The sequence below is a fragment of the Amblyomma americanum genome, chromosome 3 (genome assembly GCF_052857255.1).
Source record: "Amblyomma americanum isolate KBUSLIRL-KWMA chromosome 3, ASM5285725v1, whole genome shotgun sequence".
Classification (NCBI taxonomy): Eukaryota; Metazoa; Arthropoda; class Arachnida; order Ixodida; family Ixodidae; genus Amblyomma; species Amblyomma americanum.
In genome coordinates this window covers 206,926,943-206,948,955 of record NC_135499.1, presented here as the reverse complement: position 1 = coordinate 206,948,955, position 22,013 = coordinate 206,926,943, and the positions used below count along the sequence as shown (strand labels likewise).

General features: G+C 47.5%; 1 protein-coding gene across 1 annotated transcript; it reads right to left on the bottom strand.

The window, feature by feature from the left end:
• Positions 1-5,255: 5,255 nt before the first annotated feature.
• Positions 5,256-21,378, bottom strand: LOC144125933 (uncharacterized). The gene is made up of 4 exons (XM_077659761.1): positions 21,103-21,378; positions 17,548-17,578; positions 12,662-12,842; positions 5,256-7,443 (listed from the first exon to the last, which is right to left on the bottom strand). Coding segments are annotated over exons 2-4 (528 nt in total). The 5' UTR covers positions 17,550-17,578; positions 21,103-21,378; the 3' UTR covers positions 5,256-7,098.
• Positions 21,379-22,013: the final 635 nt, after the last annotated feature.

Genomic DNA, 22,013 nt, shown 5'->3' with positions numbered 1-22,013 from the left:
CATCACTAAATGCAAAAAGATATCTGCCTCGGGCACTTTTAAACATCCACTTTTATAGTATATGTATATATATATATATATCTCTCCATTTTATAAAGTCAAAAACGTGGCTTCTGTGCCAAAAAACAGTAACTTCGGTAGACATTGGCATGCGCACATGTGTGAACCGACAAGTTGCACCAGTTGTATGTACACATTAAAAACAGGCAGCATCGCAAAAGAGAAGAACAGCTGGTGAACACGACACAATCATGAGCATGCAGTGACGGAATCCTCGTGAGCGGGATGCGACAGAAAGTCGCGTGCATAGTGAACACCAAAAGGCAGACATTTTACAGGCATATGAATGCCTCGCCACAGAGTCTTGCTTTTTCAAAAACTGTTTTAAGTTCTTCCGTACAAGGAAAAAGGAGAACATAATGCCATATGCATGTGCTTGCGTAAAATTTTTGCTGGTCATTTTAATATGCGGAAGTTTGCCTGTTTCGAATTTAGTTGTTTTTCCATTGTAGCTGTTCTTGCTGTAAATGCCAAGCCAGTTCAGTCGTATGGAACAATATTGCAATACGCACAATCTTCTGTTAAAAACTATGAAAATTGCACCTTGATTTGTATGCTTGCCCTGCATCCATTCCTGCTGCATATGTACAGATATGGGCCTAAGGTTTTTCGATAAATTAAGTTATTGTGACATTGTGGCAAGGTATTCATGCTAAGGCTTCACAACAGCATACGCACATTACACATTGAGTGAAATACTGCTTGCAGCTGGCGCACTTGAGTGAAACAATAAGTTGCTTGCATTTACAGAGGGCAGCACACCAAGCAGTCACCATCAGGTGCGTTCTGCTTTCCTATATACCTTTCTCGTCTCCAAATTGTGTATACAACTGAGTGTCAATTCAGGTGTGGTTCATTTCACACCAAGAGGCAGGCAAGCCACTCTTCAAACAAGCACATACTACACAGTGGCACATATTTACATGCATCCAGTTTCACTGACCAGTATTTTGTGAAAAAAAGCACGTACAGTGGATACACTTTATGAAATGCATAAATTGGCGGCGCATGGTCAGGCTAAATAAGCACAACATGTTGTGTCTAGTAATGCCCGCTTGTTGAATATTCCTGGTTCTTTCATTTCTGAATACTCGCGCAAGAACTTCTGTTAGCACGAGCACGCTCTGGGAATTTCTGTACGGCGCAGCATGTCATAGTGTTCGCATGACATCGTCGCAAACAGATTGGGAAAACTCGCACCAGAAACAGGCTCGCATGCTAGAGGGCTCCATGTGGTATACGAATACTACATCTCGGTGTTCTTTAGCAGTGTGCCTAGCCACCGTTTGTTTCTCTGCATCCAGGCTCGCAGGAGGAGAAAACACTTCTCTCTGAATTCTGGTTTTTCTTCCCTTGTCAAGCACAACAGAGGTTGCCCTCGAAACTTGGGTTGGAACCTACGATGTGTATTTAGATACCATTATCTGCCTACAAAAGCACGCACTAAGAATAATAAATAAGTATAACTTCTCTGAGCACACTAAACCGTTGTTTCATATGTCAATGATTCTTCGATTTGATTTATTGTACCGTTTAAAAATATGAGTATGTGTTCATAGCATAGACACAACCACCCCTTTCATGTATCAATGGTTCATCCCTGGTTCAGTCCGTTAGAAACCTTTCCTTTGGCAGTATCAATCTCCCGCCCATCTGCAGTGTATATGGTGAACGTTTAGTGCAGTCTGCTGGGGCAAAATTCTGGAACGTGCTACCCATTTCTCTGAAAAGCTCCCATAATTTTTCTGGTGCACTTAAACAACGCAACAGAATTGATTTACCATGAATGTTCATTTTCCTCCTATAGTTTCCCCCATTATGTATCTTCAGTGTAGCGCAATAGGTTGTAGTTATACTCGGTCCGACGGTTCGCATTGCGTGTTTCAATGCTATCCTTGTCTCTTGCCGAGTGCAGTATACTGGTGTTATTTGGACTGTTTTGATTTCAGTGTTGATTGGATGTTAACACTAATTTGCATAAGTTTGCTGTTTTTAATTTGCCTTTCTGTATTTTGTGTACTTGGACCTGAACTAGCCACTGGCTATGGTTCCACCAAAAAGTGTTTCTGAATTTTGTATACAAGAAAAGTGAAATACACTGAAATTGAATTGAAATGGGAAGCACGTGTTCACGAGTAATGTGCATGGGAAAGCCCGCCTGTGGAATTTCACAAGTTTTTTATGGTTAGAAGCTGACGAATAATGTCGCTGCAGAGGTCCAGTATCATTCGAGGGATGGGCAGGAAGCCAAGGGAAAGAAGAGGTAGAAAATGAAGATAAGGACTGCACCCTTTTGGAGAAGAAGGTGCAACGGTGCTTTTCGCTTGTGGTGCCCAAATCTCATGCAGGAAAGTGTGCGGTTTCATTCTGCTCTGGTAATGCCCTTCAGATAAGTTTAAATCGCTCCTTGACAGCTACCTTGCGTCAGGTGTGTATTGGCAGTGCACATTGGTTTTGGTTTGATGGGAGTTTAACGTCCCAAAATGACTCAGGCTATGAGAGAAGCCTTAGTGAAGGGCTCCGGAAATTTCGACCACCTGGGGCTCTTCAACATGCACTGACATCGCACTGCACACAGGGCCTTTAAAATTTTGCCTCCCTTGAAATTCGACCGCCGCGGCGGGGATCGAACCCGCGCCTTTCGGGTCAGCAGCCGAGCGCCATAACCATTGAGCCACCATGGTGGGGCTGTACACATTGGTGGTACGTTCATTTGCGAGAAATTATCTTCACCAATAGGGTGCTGCTTCGAACTTCTTGTAGTCGGAACTATCTATTGAAGCCACTGATCAGGTTTTGCTTTGAATTTTTTTCTTCAGTGTGAAGCCCTTGTTAGATGCCAGTGTCTACGTGAGAGGGTACAAGTTGAAGCAGGATGAGAGGGAACACGGTAGTGCGTGGCTGCCGCACTTCGCGGACTCCTGTCACCAAGAATCGGCGGCAAAGGTGCATGCCCAGTAAGCATGGCCGGCTGCCCTTTCTGCGCGTGCCCCTGGTGCCCCCCCCCATTCTCGTCGGCTGTTGGCGGCTGCGCTTTGCGAAGCGCGGAGGCCACGCGCTCCAGTGTTTCCTCTCGCACTGCTTCTCCCTGAACATTTAGGCTCTGCTCGGATAGACTGAAATATTAATGCATGTAACTTTGGCAAACTCCGTAGAATGTAAGTAACACGCAGCTGGGCATTGTCCGCGTTGCAGCTCTAACCGCTACATATACGCAAGGCCTGAAAGACCTCACGAAGGCCGGGAAGCCATAGTTTTTGATTACAGCTGTCGACCCCTTTTTGTTTCAGAGCGATACCGAAGCGCGCGATTGCCGCAGTGCCGGAGACATTTTTGTGACGGTTATCAAGTTACGGAGCCACACACTCTACCGAGAGTGTGTTCGGATCAGAGTTAAGCCTGTTTCACACGCAAGCGAAAACTCTTACGATATCTACCACCGCGGAGTAAAATCTTTGTTCGAGTCATCGCGGCGGCTGGAGTGGCCACAGCGACAAGTTGGAAATTTTTCGCCACGCCGCGCCGTTTAATCGCTCAGTTCGCCTAGTCACTTGCATGTGAACCAGCCTTTAGGCTATAGTTGCAGAGATTGCGGCGTAACATAGGCGATCTACCTGCTTTGTTGACTGTTTTTGAGGCGCAGCTGTATGAAGACCACAACTGCCATCGCAGCGCTCGGGGCGTGAGAATTTCTTCAAACGCGTGAAACCAAACGCATTGTTTGCCGTACTCCCTCAACACAGACATGGATATCGCGTGCGTGCGTGCGTGCGTGCGTGCGTGCGTGCGTGCGTGCGTGCGTGTGTGTGTGCGTGTGTGTGTGTGTGTGTGTGTGTGTGTGAATATAAAATAATCAAAAATTGAAGAAACATAACAGGATTTAATTCACGACGTTTCGGCTGGAGGACCAGCCTTTTTCGAGGCTGGTCCTCCAGCCGAAACGTCGTGAATTAAATCCTGTTATGTTTCTTCAATTTTTGGTGATTTTATATTATATTGACCAAATCAGCTGCCAGAAATCACTTGGTATATATATATATATATATATATATATATATATATATATATATATATATATATATATATATATATATATATATATATGCATTGCGTTTTTGTCCATGTTTTCTACTCCCCTGCTTTCTCGTAACTAGTATCTGAAGTGAACGCTTCGCCGAGCGACGACGGCCCATGGCTAATTCGATTTCGTCAGCTGAGTCGCGAGTAGCAGCTCTGTCTACGGAAGCCGCTTCGATTTTTCGCCAGGCGTTACCTGCGTGCTGCGTTGGCTAGAGAGCGGTGCCCATGACGCGTTCGCACAAGTGCACGAGGCTGCTTGAAAAATTATCCGGCGTCTCGAGCTTTGTCCGGCGACGCGCTACAAGCCTTTCTTCGTCGCGCAGACAACAGAAAAAAAGAAAAAGACAGGCGGCCGATGTGCAAACTCGGCTGCCGGCCACTGTTTGCTCGGCATACGTGGTATTTTGCTGGCCCGTGCGGTCGATTTCAGCCGGCGGGCATCGATATCTGGCTTTTGGCGCGAAGCGACAACATCGAACAACAGGATCGGTGCCTGTGCTCCTGGAAACTCATCCATTCTTCATATGCTGGAGTGTGCTCCGCAGCTAACTCGGCTAATATTTGAACGAGGGGTGAGACAACACGCGGAGCACTCGCAAAGGGGAACCATAAAAACTTGCGTTTCGGGGAATGAAAGCACTGAAGTAAAAGTACCTGTTAACCCTCCTGTAGCCCGAACCGCTCGGTGTACCGCCGGCGCTGGCTTCTCTCTGTTTAGAAGCTGTTTAAGGGAGCTTTGAATTCGTCGCAAAGGAAAAAAAAAAGGCAGACGTAGCACGCAGCTTTTGATAGCCACTGTACACATAGTCGGAGCAGCAGTATGAAAGAAGAGCACTGTTCGGACAAAATTTGCATGGGGTAGAGTATCATTTGTGTTCTGACGAGTGAAAAACGATAGAGGAAGGCGTAAATGCACTGGCGCGTGGAAAACTGCTTGCGTGCAGGGACGTCACTTTTATAGAATGCACGCTTCGCTTTGTTGGGAATGGCACGCATAACACGCCAAGTGTTTCAGGGAAGCCCGCCACTAATTCCTAAAGGTAGGGTTTTGAAGTAAAGCGAACCTTTTTGCGCCCTTTAGTAATACCAGTGTTGGCGGACGTCAAAAAAAAAAAAAACAGGCGAATTATGTTACCTAAAGTGATTACCGAAATGTCACGTGGTACGTGCGTCACGGAGTGTAAAGAATTGGTGGACGTCGTTTTGTGCTTACCCCAGGCGCGCGGTTTTCGAATGGCGCGAGTAATTGTCAAATTTTTGTCGAGCCAGAGCGGCGAGGCAAACCGCGCTTTCGAAATTAAAAAAAACTGATATGGCTGCCACTAACGGCCGGCTACAACTCGCTAATTGCAAATAGGTACCTATCTGTAATATTATAAATGTTGACGCTTAGAATTTAGTTAATCGGGTAACATGATTCGCCTGTTTTTCGACGTCCGCAAACACTGGTATTACTACATGAAACAAAAAGCTTATCTTTACCCCAAGAACCCTGTTTCTAAGAATTAGTGGCGGACTTGCCTGAAACGCCTGGCAAAACTCAACAGCCTTGGGTGCCGGACTTCTGCCTCTCATGTGAATGCAAAGTTGCTGCTCAGACGCGGACCACACACGTTTACATTTAAGAACCTAAACGTGTGCGCTGGCTATTAAAAAGAACGAACACGACATAAATTTTAAAAAAAATGTGAAGTAGGGGAAGCCTGGAAGGTACAACCTATCTAAGGGACAAAGACGAATAAGTGCACACGGTGAACTGAATGTAAAATGGAAGCAAGGTACGCCCGTGGCGCAGGTAATGCGCAGTAGTGTACGACAGCGCAGTAGCAGGTTTGGTGCAGAGCATTACGGCATGCGGTAAAAGGGAAGCTTAAATAATGCACAAAAAGTGGAAGCACGGTTAAACTCTGCATCTGTACACGCGCTGCAACGTTTCCCAAATTGTACGGCATGCACGTGCGGATAGTACTGTGATATTGTGCTGAGGGGGGCACGCTTAATACATATGGTTACCATCGCAGAACACCACAGCTTGTAAGCGTCAAGATATAGCAGATATGTCCATGCAATTAAGTTATTTGCATTAGCTGAGAGGTATTGCTAGGGGAAGATGCGACATCTTGTTGATGAACAGGATAGGCACAGTAGACGGGTGCGCAGCGCTCGCGTCAGAATGCGAAGGTCGTGGCTTTGAAATAAGCATTCTGGTAACAGTATTATACAAATAATACACGACCTTTCGAGCACTGAACAACACAGATGGTACAAACACGGACCGGCCGAGGCGGCCAGTCTCCTGCATGCGCCCATAGCCTGACTAAAGCCGATAACAGTAAGCACAGAAGCAAAGACAGTAGGGACAGTGTGTTACAGTCGTGAAAAAGACGATTATTGTGCGGCCAGCAAAACACCGTCGGTGCAACTGCTTCATTTCTTGTGGCGCCCGTGCGTGGTACCCTTCATACTGCATAACAAAACATCAGGGGGAACCAGTAAACAGCTGGCGTGCGCAAATGTGACGCCGCCAGGACGACGGCGATAAACCCACGTACATGCTCATGTTAGAACTTTCTCGCCAAACCTCTGTGCGTGTGTATGATGTCGAAGCCGGTCTGGTAACACAACAGTATGCATGCTTATCAATGTCACAAGCAGCAGCCCCACTTTCTGCAATCCAGATTGACCGTGTTTGAGTCGCCATCCCACACAGGTCACCTCAATGTCCGTGGCGAAGGCGCACCCCGCGTTGCTGATTGAAACATTCTACGACGTCAGTGACACGTAGCGTGCACGAAGAACAGAAAAGGAGATGGGCTCAAGTGTCCGGCTTTTTTTTTTCATTGTCGGCATTTGTACCGCGCGCGCTGCTGCTACCGAGTATGAGCCCATGCAGTGTACGGTATACCAGCCACTGACGCTGAGTCGAGACGAGTCCTCTTGCGAGACGCTGGTGGCCGTTCATAAGTCGAGTCGTTGCGCCGCGTCGTCCGGCGCCGGCTGGTCACGGCGGAGGCGGATCCTCTGGAAGGTGTAGCAGGCCACGGCGGCCACGACCGCAGCCAGCACAGCGAACAGTACGTACACCTGGCGCGCGTACGCCCGGAACCTGTCGTCCTCTTCGTGCGCCGTCAGCCGCTCGCCGAATCCGGCGCCCATTGAGTGGACGCGCGGCCGCTCGGCGAAGTCGCTCACCGACAGCGATCGAGCGCGCACCGCCACGGGGCTGCGGCGGATGGGGTCCCCCTGGAACATCACCGACTGCGACCGCACCCGCCGGAACGGCACCGCCTGGCCAGGGGACACCTGCGGGAGGTGCGATGTACGGCATGCGAGGTGTAATGGTATACGGTGTGGCGGGCTTTGACGTCCCGAGCTCCAAGCAAATGCCGCAGTAGAGGGCTACGGACTAATTTCTACCACCCGGAGCACTTTGGCTTCGCACAGCACACTGGCACTCATTTCGCTACCATGAAAATGCGGCCGCCGCAGCCGGGAGTCGATCCCGCGACATTGCGCTCAGCAGGAACATCGTGTCCGGTGAACCACCGCGGCAAGTGTACCGTGTGGGAGGGGCTCAAGCAGTAATCCGGATGGATTGTACGGACCATTGCTATACACAGTACCGGCGTGCGGTACATCCGCGCCCAACTGCCTCCATCGCGCGCCGAACAGACGTTTACAGTATTATAAGGGAACCTCCAAACGACGCTACAGGTTTCGCTGCTGCAGGAGAGAATGTACACCCGGAGGCGTCACTATGTTCAGAGGCACCTGGCAGGGTGGTTCGGTGCGTCACCCCATCACGCACCATGACCTCATGCCCTGCTTGTGCCGCTCTGTATCGTCCACACATGTCCAGGGTTAACTTTATTTAAATGCACCTTGTGCGGAATGGGGGTTCCGTGCGCGGAAGGGGACGGGCAGGAGACGATCTCTTGGAATTTAGCATCCACCCGTAACTTTCGTAGTTTATTTTGATACATCAAAGCTGAAAAAACTCGCGGTGATCGAAAAAGACTTGGCGTTCCCACCGGCACCGCGATACTGCCTGCTCGAGACTGTGGCGGTGTCATGCCCGCTGGCATTGGACAAGGTGCCTTAATCGCGCCAACAGCACGAGTGCATACTGTTTCCGGAGAATAGCACGAAAATGGCCAGCACACCTCAACGCTACCGGCTTCCGCATTGCTTCGGGCAAGAAAAATTACGGAGGGCACTTAAAACTACTTAGCGCTTTGAAGGCGAAAACATTAATTTTTTAATTAATATTTTTTATTCCTTTAGCATACAGTCGTCAGGCAACGCATACGCTCGGCTCACATTTATTCGCCAAGAAGAAACGCGGTTTTTTGCCCTGTGAGTTGCGTGCTCTCCTCGCAATCTGGAGGTCCTTGGTTCAGTTTCCCACATCTTCGGAAGAAATTTTCTTTGATGACGTCACTGGGGGCTTCGTTGCTTCGCTGGGTTCCGTTGCTAATGGGTGTTATAAGGCTTTCTCCTTTGAAAACGGTGACTACGCTCTGAACGGCATCTTTTTGAACGCCGGTGCAACGTAGACAGATATACTGTAAATCCAGAGCATGTTTCAGCTGGAGTGAGTACAAAGTTGCAGGCCGAGTGGAAGCGGACGTCAGAAGAATAGTGACCGAGCTGTGCGACAGCTGCACTGGGGCCATCAAATGTCGCTTGCGTACTTTGCTGTCCAAGGCTGTCCCGCTGTGTGCAGCTCTGTGACGCACCTCTCTTCTATAACTTTGTTGCATACACGACGTGAACACTGCAGTCGTAGATACCGCGCAGCACAGCCAAAAGTGCGCCACGTTTAGCTGGCTCCCCGCGTCAGTGTAAAATTCGCCATTCTCGCTGTCAAAAAAAGAAAGAATTTAAACCACTCTAATTATTAAGCTCGTATTATTTTCCTCTCTTCCTGCCTTCTTTCACTCCCTCCTTTATTCCCTCCCTTACGGCGCGGTTCAGGTGTCCAACGATATATGAGACAGCTGCTGCGCCATTTCCTTTCCCCCCAAAACCAATTATTATTATTATTATTACTTCCTCTCAGCCGTAGGAACAGTCGCGCTCAGATTTCTATCCGAGAATGGTAAGCACATCTGGCATCTGTGCTTCAACCCTGTGATGGCCAGCGAATAAAAATGTCGAAGAACTTCCAGCATTTCCTCGTTACTTGACCATGCATTGCAAAAATGCACGAACAAATGTGTTGAGAAAATGTGGTGTTGCTTTGTAATTAAAATGAGAAAATTTTGCTGATTTATTAACATTAATAAACAAAACTACGCACTCGGGCACAGACAACAAGCCAACCTCACACCTCAAAATTACTCTATCATCCGCTGATCAAACAGTTCGGCCGTTGAAATTTAAGTGGTTTGGCCGGGACGTCTACTTTTGATGTGAGTGATCTTACAGCACGCCTTGTGCATATCTGGCAGTTGTCGCTTCGACTTCTGCTTTGAGAAATGTGCCGAGAAAAGCGGTATGCGTAATACTGCGAAAGATTTATCATATATATTCTTCTATGAGCATAAGCAAAAACTTGTTGCAGCATTTGCGCAGTCTGTAACGTGTGTGATACGAAGGGCTTCACTATTTTCACGGCATAATTTTTTCCCCCTTTTTTGAGTACCAGACCATAAACGCAGCTTATTGTTAGCAGGACAGCAACCTAGACCTTCGCTTTTCCGCGTATGGACGCCGTTGGCTTCACTGAGAGCTGCTTCAACGTATACCTCGCCCCTTGTGGTTCCTTCCGCGATGAGTTACGCTTGAGAGTTCACCCCGTGGGGCCGATGGAGGCTGCTTTGTCTTCCAGCGTCTTAGTAATTGGCTGCAAGGCCCAGCTACACGCCTCTTGCGACCGGCCGCGGGTCCGTTCACCTGTCAAGCGATTGCACTCGGCCAAACGTGTAACAAAGGTGAACAAATTGACGTCCTCAATCTTTGCGAACGCTCTTGTCATCTGCCGTACGAGTTGTGACCTGCTGAACTCAAAGACGCGGTCCTGCTACTTATATATGGGATGATTAGGGTGGTCTCAAGACGTGTGTATTAACCGTCTCGCGCCAGATTTTAATTTTTTTTTGGTTTCCTGCCTCCTGTTTTGGTGTTTGTGCATTCATTTTTCGCTTACTATATGGTGAGTGTGCAGGCCTACGGCCGGTGTCGAGACACGCTTTTCCCTGGCAGTGAACCTGATAGCATTACTGCGTGATGTATACCTTAATTTTGTCTCCTATTTAACCGTTTTTCATATTTGCCTCATGTATATCAGTCATCAAATCCGTTGTCAAACACAACAGTATAATGTATGCGCGCACTATTCTTAAGAGAAGATCTGGCCCAGTGTGCACTGACAGTTACGAAGTTAAGCAATGTGCTAATTCTTTCCAAAACCTTTTATGACTTGTTACGTGAAAAATAGCACGTACGTCGTACGTATTTGATACCAGCAAGTCACCCCGCGCTCTGCTCCGTTAGTTGTTGGTATGTCGTTACATTATCTTGCGACAAGTTTATGCAAGGTACTCTCGACTTCAGTATCCCACGTAAATCGCACTCCAAGGTGATCTTCATCGCTGTTCACATTTGTGAGATTGGCATTGTGGGAGTTCGAATTCTACACAGCGGAGACGTTACCGTGAGCGCGGCCGATGTGACTTGATTCTGTACTTTCCTGATCGGTTTCTGCGCACGCCTCCAACCAGCGGATTTCTCCGCATTGTATGCATGTGGGCAGCCCTTCCCTTCTACTTGAAGATGCCTGTCACGTAAGAGCCGGGGAGGCCGCTGTGCCTCAGTGAAGCGGCACTTTTGTAGTCGGCTTCGGCTCTATGCTGTTATCCTCTCTTCTTTTTTTTTTTATTCTTTGAGCGGAGCAGCGCTCCCGCTGTGAACTAGAAACCTGCCGTTCATCGCAGCCTCGCCTTTTCTTTCTCGTTCCGTGTAACTCCTCCCCCTGCCGTAAGGATGGAAATGGATAGTTATGAACGTTTTGAAACTCAGAAAAGGTTTTCTGGGACTTTCGCTGAGTGTACGCGATCAGCACGCACCAGTTCAAGAATATAGGAGCGACCGCTCAAAAATGCTGGGAGCTCACGTACGCGCCATGCGATTATACGCGATAGCTCTGAGCTGAAGAATCGCAGGACTGTGATGAATATGCCTCAGAACAGCTTCGCAGACTGTGAACTAGCAACAATATTAACTCCGTGCATACTTGCACAGCTACGACCATATTATTCTGACTGGAGTAGAGAAATACATCTTCAGTAGTCCAAGCCGGCGCGCAGTGACAAGTTTAATATAGCGTCCACGTTTTGCGCCTGCACGGCTCACGCAAGGACTGCACACTACCGCGTTGAGTCAGACTCCGGTGTGGGAAAAAGTACATTTCATTTTCCGACAGCTCATTACGTCGTTTTTTTTTTTAAATTTAAATCCCTGTGATAAAAAAGACAGCCAAGCTAAACGACTCACTAAGACGAGTGTGCACAAGCAGAATGCCCTCTGCACGGACAGACCATGTCTGCGCCACCGAGGTAGCACCGAAACTTTACAACAATGTTACTTTTGTTTTGGTCAAATGTTAAATCAATGTTCTGAATGTCTTATTTTTTCTCTAAAGTATATATAAGATTAGAAATAAACATTTGAATGATATTTTCCTAACGTTAAGTAAACATTCAAACAACATAAACGCAGCATTCTCGAAAATGATCGCAGCATTCTCGAAAATGATATTTTAACCCTGCACATGTGTGCAGGCCCGCCAGTTGTGAAGGTACACAGCGCTTTGCAAGGACTACCAATGAGGGCGACACTTGAGCTCCATGACATAGCACAACAGACAGCTCATACACTCATCTCCGAACGGATACTGTAGAGTCAAGCTTATAGAGCCATTACTGATGGGTGTCCCAGGTGTGATATATAGTGGTGTATAGGTAATAAGCAAAGCTCTCAAACAAAATAATGGGGTTGTGCATGCAGTCTACGGCATGCGCAATCTAGGAGATTTAGTTGCAAAGTACTGCCAGTTGAAATGCATCTTTACGGAAAGAGCAGTGGGAAAAGTTCTGGGATTCAGTGCTTGCAATATATTTGTAATGTTGTTCATAGTTCCAATTTCAACATTATCACAACGTTTAGAAGACTATTGGAAACAGTGTTTATTAGCAACGTAAGAGTAATGTTTATACTGCAACATATAACATTCGTTAATTTTTGACATAATAATAACATGTAAAAACCAGCATTGAATAATGTTTACTTTTATAATGTTGAACAATTTTTTATACAACATACAACGTTATTTGTTAATTTTTAACATTAAATGTAACTTTGCAATGCACTATATAACATTACGGAAACATAACATTTTTATAGCACTATCCTAATGTTCGGTGATGCATGAAACTAGTACTATAGTACCACGATGCTGGGTCGAGTTCTACAATCACAAAGGCGCTGGCTCGTATCGCACACTTGCCGGCGGCGTTACCTGGAGGTTATTCTTGATGGCGACCAGCCTTCGCTCGGCTGGTGACAAGTTGGTGAGGAGGGCTTTCATGTCTCGCGACAGGTGCTGCCCCCTGCTGGCTGCCGTGGCCGCCTGCTGGATAGCCAGAAGCCGTTGCTCGCGGCTCTGGTACCGACGGTGGAACAGCCGAATGTGCTGCGACCTGCGCGAGCGTGCACTTCCACATTCAGCTTTGCACAGAACTAGTGTCGAACCTACAACATTGTCCGCAATAAGAGCTCTGGTTTGTTGCCATGTCTCAGAAGGAACCAGGGATATGCTTACAACTCTCCCCCCCCCCCAAAAAAAACACGATAGAGCATCGAAAAAATGTGGACAAAGCCGAAGCCTATACACGTACGGTGAATGCAGTGACCAAGACAGCGCACACTGTCTTTATCTTCGAAATAGCGGCCTGTACCATGGTGTTATTCTAACACAATGACCCGTACAATGCTTACACCTACACAACCCCAAAGCGAGAAATTTTCTATTGACGGACCAGCTTCCCTTGCACTGTATAGTATATGAGACCTGCCAAGAGCCGTCAGCAACCGGTGGTGGGACTGGATTCTTTAACCAGCATTAAAGGGGCTCTGAAACACCTTCCGAGGAAAGCACATCAACTCGCTTAATCACTGCATTGTGTTGTCATGAAAACCTGGGCCAAATATTACACTTCTACGCGCAGCAGAGGGCCCACAATCACGCGCGAAAGTTGACGAGCCCTTCCCGGCGACTTTTTCATGCTCGCACCCTCCTCCGTCGCTCGCATCTACGTATACATGTTGAGAGGTGGCTACTGGTTAGATTCCTTCAGACGTCAGGCAACTACCATGGCCGCGGCCAATTAGGCGCGTAGCTCCGGCGGGTCAGGAAGCTTCGCCCCCGGAGGTGGGGCCGGCGGAGGAGCGCCGACCTTGAAAAAAGTGACGAGAGAAGAGGGAACATTGAAGCGCGATGACGCTGAAATTCAAATTTTGACTGCGGACAACTCAACTTCTACAAAGCGCATTAGAAAATTTCTTGCTGGACAGTATTCGTGAAGAGGCGGGCTTTAACATCCCAGGCATACTGCAACCCCTTTAAAGATCTTGAATGCAACGCTGCAGCAAGAAAGCGCTCGACTGCTCGGCAGCGGCGGCATTACTCCTCGAGGAAGAGGCCGAACTCGTTTTCAAGCCTGAGGAAGTAAAGCCGATGAACGCCTCCCTGACCGATCCAGAGACTACGACTGGTAGCATCTATATACCCGGATGACTTGTCATAGAATCTGCTACGAACCATGTCCGAACGTCCAGAGTTGTCACTGCTATACAGTGATAGTGCTCATCAAGGGGCTGGCCATTTTTTTATGTTTCAAAAAATGTGGTCCAAACGGAGTCTAGTCATATCAGTTCAATACCACGCACAGGACATCAAAGCTCCGTAGCTTTATTACAAAGTCTTCAAGCGCGTAATAGTGTCGTGTTGTCGGGAAGGAGAAGAAATATAGATAGGATGCAGCACATTTTGATTCCGACAATCACTTCCAGCTCCAGCGTCGCATTAACCATTCCTCCGCCCACTACGGGACCTCGAGTGTGTTGTGAGAACAGCGGTGGTTTACTGCGCTCTGCACACCCCGTGTAGTAGAGCACGGGGAAAAAAAATCAATCGTTGGCAAGCGCAAAGCGCACGTCGACTGGAAGATATGCTGAACGCGAAAACGCCCTTGAACAGTACGGCTTCTAGAACCCATAATGAACGCGTAGTAAAAGGCCAACCTTATTAGACTTTCACGGTTGACAAACGCTAACAGCAGGATATCTGCGCTGTTCCGTCTACTCGAAGGAAGGTCAAAGCCCCGGGCCCCGCGTCGTCGGGTGGCTGGCGCGGGATCTAACAGGATTTATCTATATATAGGATTACGGTTTTTGATGGTTACGCGAATGCTTCGGCGGCATGTGGTGAAAGCTTGGAACTTGTTGCTAAAGGCCAGCGCGCAGTTAGGAGGGAAGACAGCGAAATAAGAGAAGGTTGAGAGGATGAAGCTTCTTTTGGGTTGGCATACTTGGCGTATATGTTTCAGGGCAGTCTGTATACCGATCACCGGTGTCTAAATCTGTATGTCCGTGCTTCGCAATTACACAGCCGTCTGCCATTGACTTAGGCTGCAGGGGGCAGCTCGGCGACGCATGGAGGACGCTTACGCTCGAGTTGCTTTCAACAGGCGCAGCCAGCGTGATGTGACGCGCTCCTAGGAGGCACAAACAATAGCCCTCGCCAACACGCCGCAGGGAGGCGGGGGGCCTCGTATACGATGCACTGTTCGATCGACAGCAGCCCCCTACTTTCTCTCGTGGCGTTCCGTTCCATCGATTAGTTCCTACTTTGTTTGAGCAACTCTGATGGGTACTCGCGAAGCCTTCCGCCGAGATAAGCTTCAAACTAGAAAAACAGCGATTGACCGCGCGGCGTCATCTATGGCTGACTCCCTTAGGCATGCCTGTATCACTATCAGCTGCGCCGCCGGAGAAATGTGTTTGCTGGATATTAGAAAACTGCAGGACTTTGTCGACAATAGGCTACAGCGCTATAGCTTCAAGCTAACAATGGAAAAGTTTCTTCGTATGGCTGTATATATGCGCACTCCGCATTATCTCTGCCCGAATAGATTGCTCGAAAGGACAAGGCATGAAGCGCCTTTATCCCGCATCAGAACTCGGGAAGAACAGCCCCGTAGCACACGAAACGTGCCTTCCGTATGTTGCACCATATTATGCAGATGTCATTATTAGCGTTATATATTCTGTACTGCCGTATTTCACCTGCACATATTTTTTCTCCTACGCTTACTTTCTTTTATAAGTATTTATGCTATGAAAAACTCTGCAAACGTTTTTGTTTTCACTACAGGAGGTCTCAGTACAGTCTTCGAACTAGGGGACCTCCTTCTGTACGCCCATCAAGATATATGCATATTTTATTTCAATAAAGTAAACAACAACGGCTTCAGAATGTCAGGTGCAGAGACAGGTTGCCGTTTTAATTTGTTTCGCTGTGTCGGAAACGAAGAAAGACGAGAAAGCGTCTTCACGTAGACGGCCAATCCCCGCCGTGCGTATGTGAGGACGTCATCATCATCATCATCAACTGCAATAGAAGGTAATACAAACTCATCTTGCCCTTCTCGCGTAAGCTTATCGCGCCTGTCGTGGAAAGGGGAGATAGCTGGAAATTTAAAGGTATACACTCCGTTAACCTAAACTATTTGGCCGGGGCTGCTTTATTTTCAAAACGCGTGGTTAATAATCTTTACCGGTTGAATGCGTTAAAAGGCATAGGCATGGCGTACCGTTAAACGCAGGACTTTTCAAAACGCGTGGTTAATAATCGTTACCGGTTGAATGCGTTAAAAGGCATAGGCATGGCGTACCGTTAAACCCAGGACTTTTCAAAACGCGTGGTTAATAATCGTTACCGGTTGAATGGGTTAAAAGGCATAGGCATGGCGTACCGTTAAACACAGGACTTTTCAAAACGCCTGGTTAATAATCGTTACCGGTTGAATGGGTTAAAAGGCATAGTCATGGCGTACTAACTTTAAACCAAGGACTTTTGTCAACACAAAATGAAGCGCAGTTCATGTGAAGCCTGGTACACTTTCCGTGCCATTTCTTTATTACTGAACTGCCTGGCATTACTTCAACAAACACCCCTCTTACGTCTTTAAACTTCGGTGTTGTCTCTTTGAAGTTCTGATGGAAAAATAGCTACAAAGCCAGAGAGAAAAGTCTGTGATTAATTACATCCCATCATCGCGCTCATTGCTACGCGGCGTATAATATACAGTATGATGTGTGCCATAAATAAGACGTTTCCGGCAGTAGACGGCTCCAAGTTGTTAATGTTATCATGTAGGTCAAAAATATTCACTCTAGTTCTCTTTACCAAAACATTCATAACTAAGACAGTACAAAAAAAATCGCGCGCATATTTTGTTTCTACGCATTAAGAGGAATCTTACTCAGCAGAGGAAAGGGGGCACACAGTGAAAAAAAAAAATGCTAAGAAGGAAATACGGAGAAAGCGGATATTAAGGCGTTGTAAATTAATGATTGCTATTCGCGTTTTCTTGCGTGGATCAGGGTAATGACGGTAATGGGAGAACATACACGGTAATGGGAGATCATACACGGTGCTTGTGATTCCGGAGCCCTCCACTACAGCCCATTTTTCTTCCTTTATTCTTTCGCTCCCTCCTTTATTCCTTCCCTTACGGCGCGGTTCAGGTGTCCAACGATATATGAGACAGACACTGCGCCATTTCCTTTCCCCAAAAACCAATTATTATTATTACACGGTGCTTGTGAAGCCAAAGCTTACTGCAACGTTTATGCGCCGGCTCTGATCGTTATGTTTACGTATCTGCGCTTGCAGGTTCATGCTCGTTTGGGCGCATGAGAGTAAGGCTGTTCGCCGCAGCTGAAATCCGTTATCGGCACATTATGCTATTCGTCCATAACGCAGCAAATTCCGCAGTATATCATGACTCGGTATAGCGCTTCCTAAGAGCGCCTCAAGTTTTCAGTTGTTTCAAACCGTTTTGCTAGGCAACTTCTCATTCCACTTTATTTTTGTTGTTACTTTCGATTTTAGCCGGGAATGAGACTCCGATTGGGATAGTAGGTCAGGAATGACCATGGAGTGTACAGCATGACGCGAGACATGCGGTGTAGGAAGAAGAACGCGAAACAGCGGTGTGTATATTCTCGCGGGTTCATATTCATTCAGCATGTGTCTTGTGTCGCGCTTTGCGCTGTACGCTTAGTGATGTCAACAGTGTGGTGCCAACTTATCAACAGCGTGACGAGAAATGTACATACATTTTAGTCCCTGGTTGCGTCCAGCAGCTGCCTGCAAAGGAGAAAAAAATGTCACATTTTCGCATTAATTTTGGGAAATCGATCACTAGTTGAGAAATCGGTCATTAATTAAGTGCACGGGCAGCGAGAGTGACATTACAAATCCCGCTGACAAGTTTCAGATAGTCAGCTTCTTTTTTTTTTTTCAAACGAAAGGAAGATAGAGAGAGAAAAAAGTTAGTGCCAAATTTTAAAAAAAATGTACGCCTTCGTGTGTAAAGGTTGGGACGATTAATTAGCGGTGACTGGTCCATGAATGGTCCATGAGGTGAGTGCAGACACCTGCATGAGGTGAGTGCAGACACACACCTCATGGTAGATGGGAAGACAATAGCTGTTTAGTAGGCACCGGCGAATAGTGAATACTTAAAAAAAATGAATAAGTGAAAATGAGCAAAGCAGCAGAGCTTGGTAAGTTTCACTGTAACTATTTTATAGGAATTGTTATCTCGACCACGGTATAAATTACGTCTAGCAGTTCCACATTATAGCGGTTACAATTACCAGTTAACACAGCTGTACTGTGTCCATGCTTATATGAGTGAAATCACTTCATGCAGTCAAAGCTTGTTGCAACGGTCGCGCGTTATCCTGAGAAATAAAACGTCCGTTGTATCCGGACTGCACACTGTACGCGAACAGAGGAGAGGGGCACATAATTAAAAGAGCCCTTCACCACGCAGCCAAAGTTAATAACATTTTAAAGGATGCAGTGAGGAAGGACTGCCTTAGTCGTTTAAACGAACCTTCATGTTGCCAGCTATCCTTATTGATCAGGAATCCCGCACCTAGCTATCGCTGGTCCACTAAAACTATGGCATATGATTCATCTGTCCTCCTAACCACATCTCTAACCTAACCTCGAACATCACTGCTAGGCTATCCTCACTGGATAAGATTCTAATGTTAAACGTTCCCAACTTCCGTTTCCAATGGTGGCCTGTAAGGAGCCAGAGATTCTTGGCACCTTCCGCTGCGTCACAGGTCTGACAGCTGCCTTGGTCAGCTGCGCCGCAGCTGCTAGGGACTGAGAGCGGGGGGTTAATTCGAGTATCAATACGAGGTGGCGGCCAAGTACTATACGCTATAGGATGAAATGAAGTGAAATTGGTTTTCAGGAAATGAAATGGCGCAGTAACTGTCTCGTATCGATGGACACCGTAAAGGAAGGGATAAAGGAGGGAGTGAAAGAAGAGAAAAAGAGGTGTTGAATAATAATTGGTTTTTTGGGGAAAGGAAATGGCGCAGTATCTGTCTCATATATCGTTGGACACCTGAACCGCGCCGTAAGGGAAGGGATAAAGGAGGGAGTGAAAGAGGAAAGGAAGAAGGAGGTGCCGCAGTGGAGGGCTCCGGAATAATTTCGACCACCTGGGGATCTTTAACGTGCACTGACATCGCACAGCACACGGGCGCCTTAGCGTTTTTCCTCCATAAAAACGCAGCCGCCGCGGTCGGGTTCGAACCCGGGAACTCCGGATCAGTAGTCGAGCGCCCTAACCACTGAGCCACCGCGGCGGGTAAAAGAGGTGTTGTAGTGGAGGGTTCCGGAATAATTTCGATCACCTGGGGATCTTTAACGTGCACTGACATTGCATAGCACACAGGCGCCTTTTGCGTTGGCCAAATCCTGTTCTCGTGAGAGGGTGCGTTGTTGGCTGTGGTCGCCGAGATCAGGCTGCACCCCAGATCTTTTTCTTACCTGATGGAGATGGCTCGGCACCGGGATTCGAACCGTGGTCCTTTTAAACGCGAGGCGGATAATCTACCTCTACGCCGCGGCTGCATCCTTCACGACTTTTGTATAGGACACTTTCTCGAGGGTGAGTGCAGGCGCCGTCATGGTATCTCGCAATCGAAAGCTTTGACGTCTGGAGGAGGTCTAGAGGATGTGCCGGCTGTGGTCATATCATGGCCCAGGTGTGCTTAGTAGTAGGTACGCTAATGGTGGCGAGGGGTTTGAGTTCGGGACTATAGTAACTTCACCTCGAGGAGCAGCGCCAAAAAGCCAAAAGTTTTATAATATTTATCTTTTTGAACCTAAGCTTTGCTTCCATCTCTCAGAACTCAGCGTCACTCTGTTGAAGTTCTGACATAGCTAGCCGAGCCTGTCACCTGCCGCCTACTCTTACACCATCTGTTATGTTCCCTTTGTACCAACTTCTGTATAGTCTGAAATAATGACTACTCGTTTGTCGTCATCCTCCATGAGGCGCAGCGTGGCGTACGTCGTTTAACTTGTTCGCTACATGCCGTGACTGGTTTTAAAAATTTAAAAATCCAAAAAATTGTTTTGATGAAGTTTCACCTTTTTTCATTAACATTCTCTAACATTTTCGCTACACATCGAATTGCAAATTTTCAGCATCCACGCAACCTTCGAAACGGCGCAGCTTTTTTTGCTCCCATATACGACTACGTGAGCTTCGACGAACCATTATTCCTCAAAATACAGAGTTGCACCACGGTCTTTGGAAAAACCGCTTGACGACCACGTGCTCGAGGAGGCAGAGCGCCTTTCTTTTCCCCATTCCTCCCCTCCCGTTTCCCCCAGCGCGTCCCCACTCCTCTCGCTCCTTTCTTACTCGTTCGTCGCTCGCTCATCGATTTGCCGCCATGTTGAATTCTCGGGGCTAACCTCGACGCCAGGGAGGCGAGCGACAGGTAGATGAGTGGGCCACCCTCTCCGCGGCCCTCTTCGCGCCCTGCTTTATCGACTTGCCGAGCTCATCATCACGCTCAATTTTATTTTACGCTCCCACAATCCTGTCATCGCATTACTTCTTCCCCTCCTCGGTGGCCCGTCCCGCACGGACAGCGAGACGACTATTTCTGAACGCGGCGAGGTCACCAGGCGGCTGTGGCAGCGCTCTATTCAGCATTCTGGAGCACAGTGAAGACGTTACTTATTCAACGCGAAGAGTTCACGTGGCGGCGCCTCCTTACATCAACTCTTTGTTCGCCTTTACTTTTATCGCTTCGCGCAAATGCTCTTGAGCCGCGACAGGCTGTGCTTTTAATTACCGCACTCCTCTTCGCTCTTTCGCGATTTTTCCTGGAAATTAGCGACTCTCCGAACAGCTTTCTGCCTGGCAACAGTTTTTCTTCTTTATGTTTCAACAACACGAACACTCAAAACGTGCTCTTCTGATCGACAGCTGGTATGGTAATATCGCGCATACTGCGTGCGCTGTCGAGGAAGAACGAGCTTTTATTTTATTTTATTTTATTTATTTATTTTTTTGCAGTCTTTGCCGCCACTGGCATATGCAGCCCACTCGCCGCGTATGGATGCGTCATTTTTCACCAAACGAAAAATAAACTAAAAAATACAGATGAAAAAAAACAAAACGCAGACGCGTGCTCTCTGCGGCTTGCAGAGCGGGCTCGCGTCTGGCGCGGTGGCGACACCCAATCCTTAATCTGCTTTGCCATCGACCAAACCACCTGTCGCTGTAGGGCCGCACTTGCTGAGCGGCGTCGAGATCCGCAAAACCGAAAACAAAAGCTACATACCTTCTCAAGGTGGCGCTACAGTCGTCCCAGCTGACGGCGACATAGCGAACGCTCGCCTCTGGAACCCATCCAACGGGTCATTCGGTTGACAAAAGTCACCGGCGCGCGGTCCTCGCAGTTTCGTCGCTCGCGCTCGGCTTCATGCCGCTCGGCGGTCTTTGTGTGAGCGCAGCCAAAGGAGTAATGCCGCTCGCTAAAAGTGGTGCGAACAACGCGCACGAAATGAGTTTCTCGAATGAGAGTGCTGCCCTCTGTGGGATGCCGCGAAAAGTGTTGGAACAACGATCGCCGAGCGCGTGGACTCGAGCGCGCGACGAAACCTGAAACACTTTAATTGGACTCGCCGGTCTGCGACTCGGGTCGAGTTTCTTTTCTCGCTGCTTAATCAACGACTTTCACGCATGAATACTAGCGCCTTGGTAAAAATAAGCACTACCGGATTCTACTTTCATGGTTGAGAGTCGAGTGCAAGTTTTCAACGCAGATGCGTACGACGTTCCCCCGTGATAGACGGCCAGTAGTGTCGATTTTAGTTCGGTGCACGAAGCTACGCTTAGTAAAGCTTCTAGCATGCAGGATAAAGTGCACAAAAGCCATCCTACACTCATATAGGCACAGTGATAGCTAGCAACATCTGACTGGTTTTTCTTATGGTCATGTTCGTCCACTGATACTTATTCAAACAGCTGTTTATAATAAAAATACTGTTAAAATACATGTAATCATTTTTGCTTCCTTTCTCAGCACGCACAGAGAGTGCAGAAAGTCATATCATTTGTCATGTCGCAATGCTAGAAAATACCTATGGGTTCTTGAAAATATCTCCACTCATATACTGATAACTGCTGCTATAAATCATTTTATTTCAGATGACGTATATTTTTGTTTACTGTGATACTGACCGCGAATAA

Excerpts from the sequence above, each read along its gene's own strand:
- LOC144125933 (XM_077659761.1), bottom strand. Across the intron at positions 7,444-12,661 it reads CCATCAAGAATAACCTCCAG|GTGTCCCCTGGCCAGGCGGT; the intron begins GTAACGCCGCCG and ends CACCTCCCGCAG.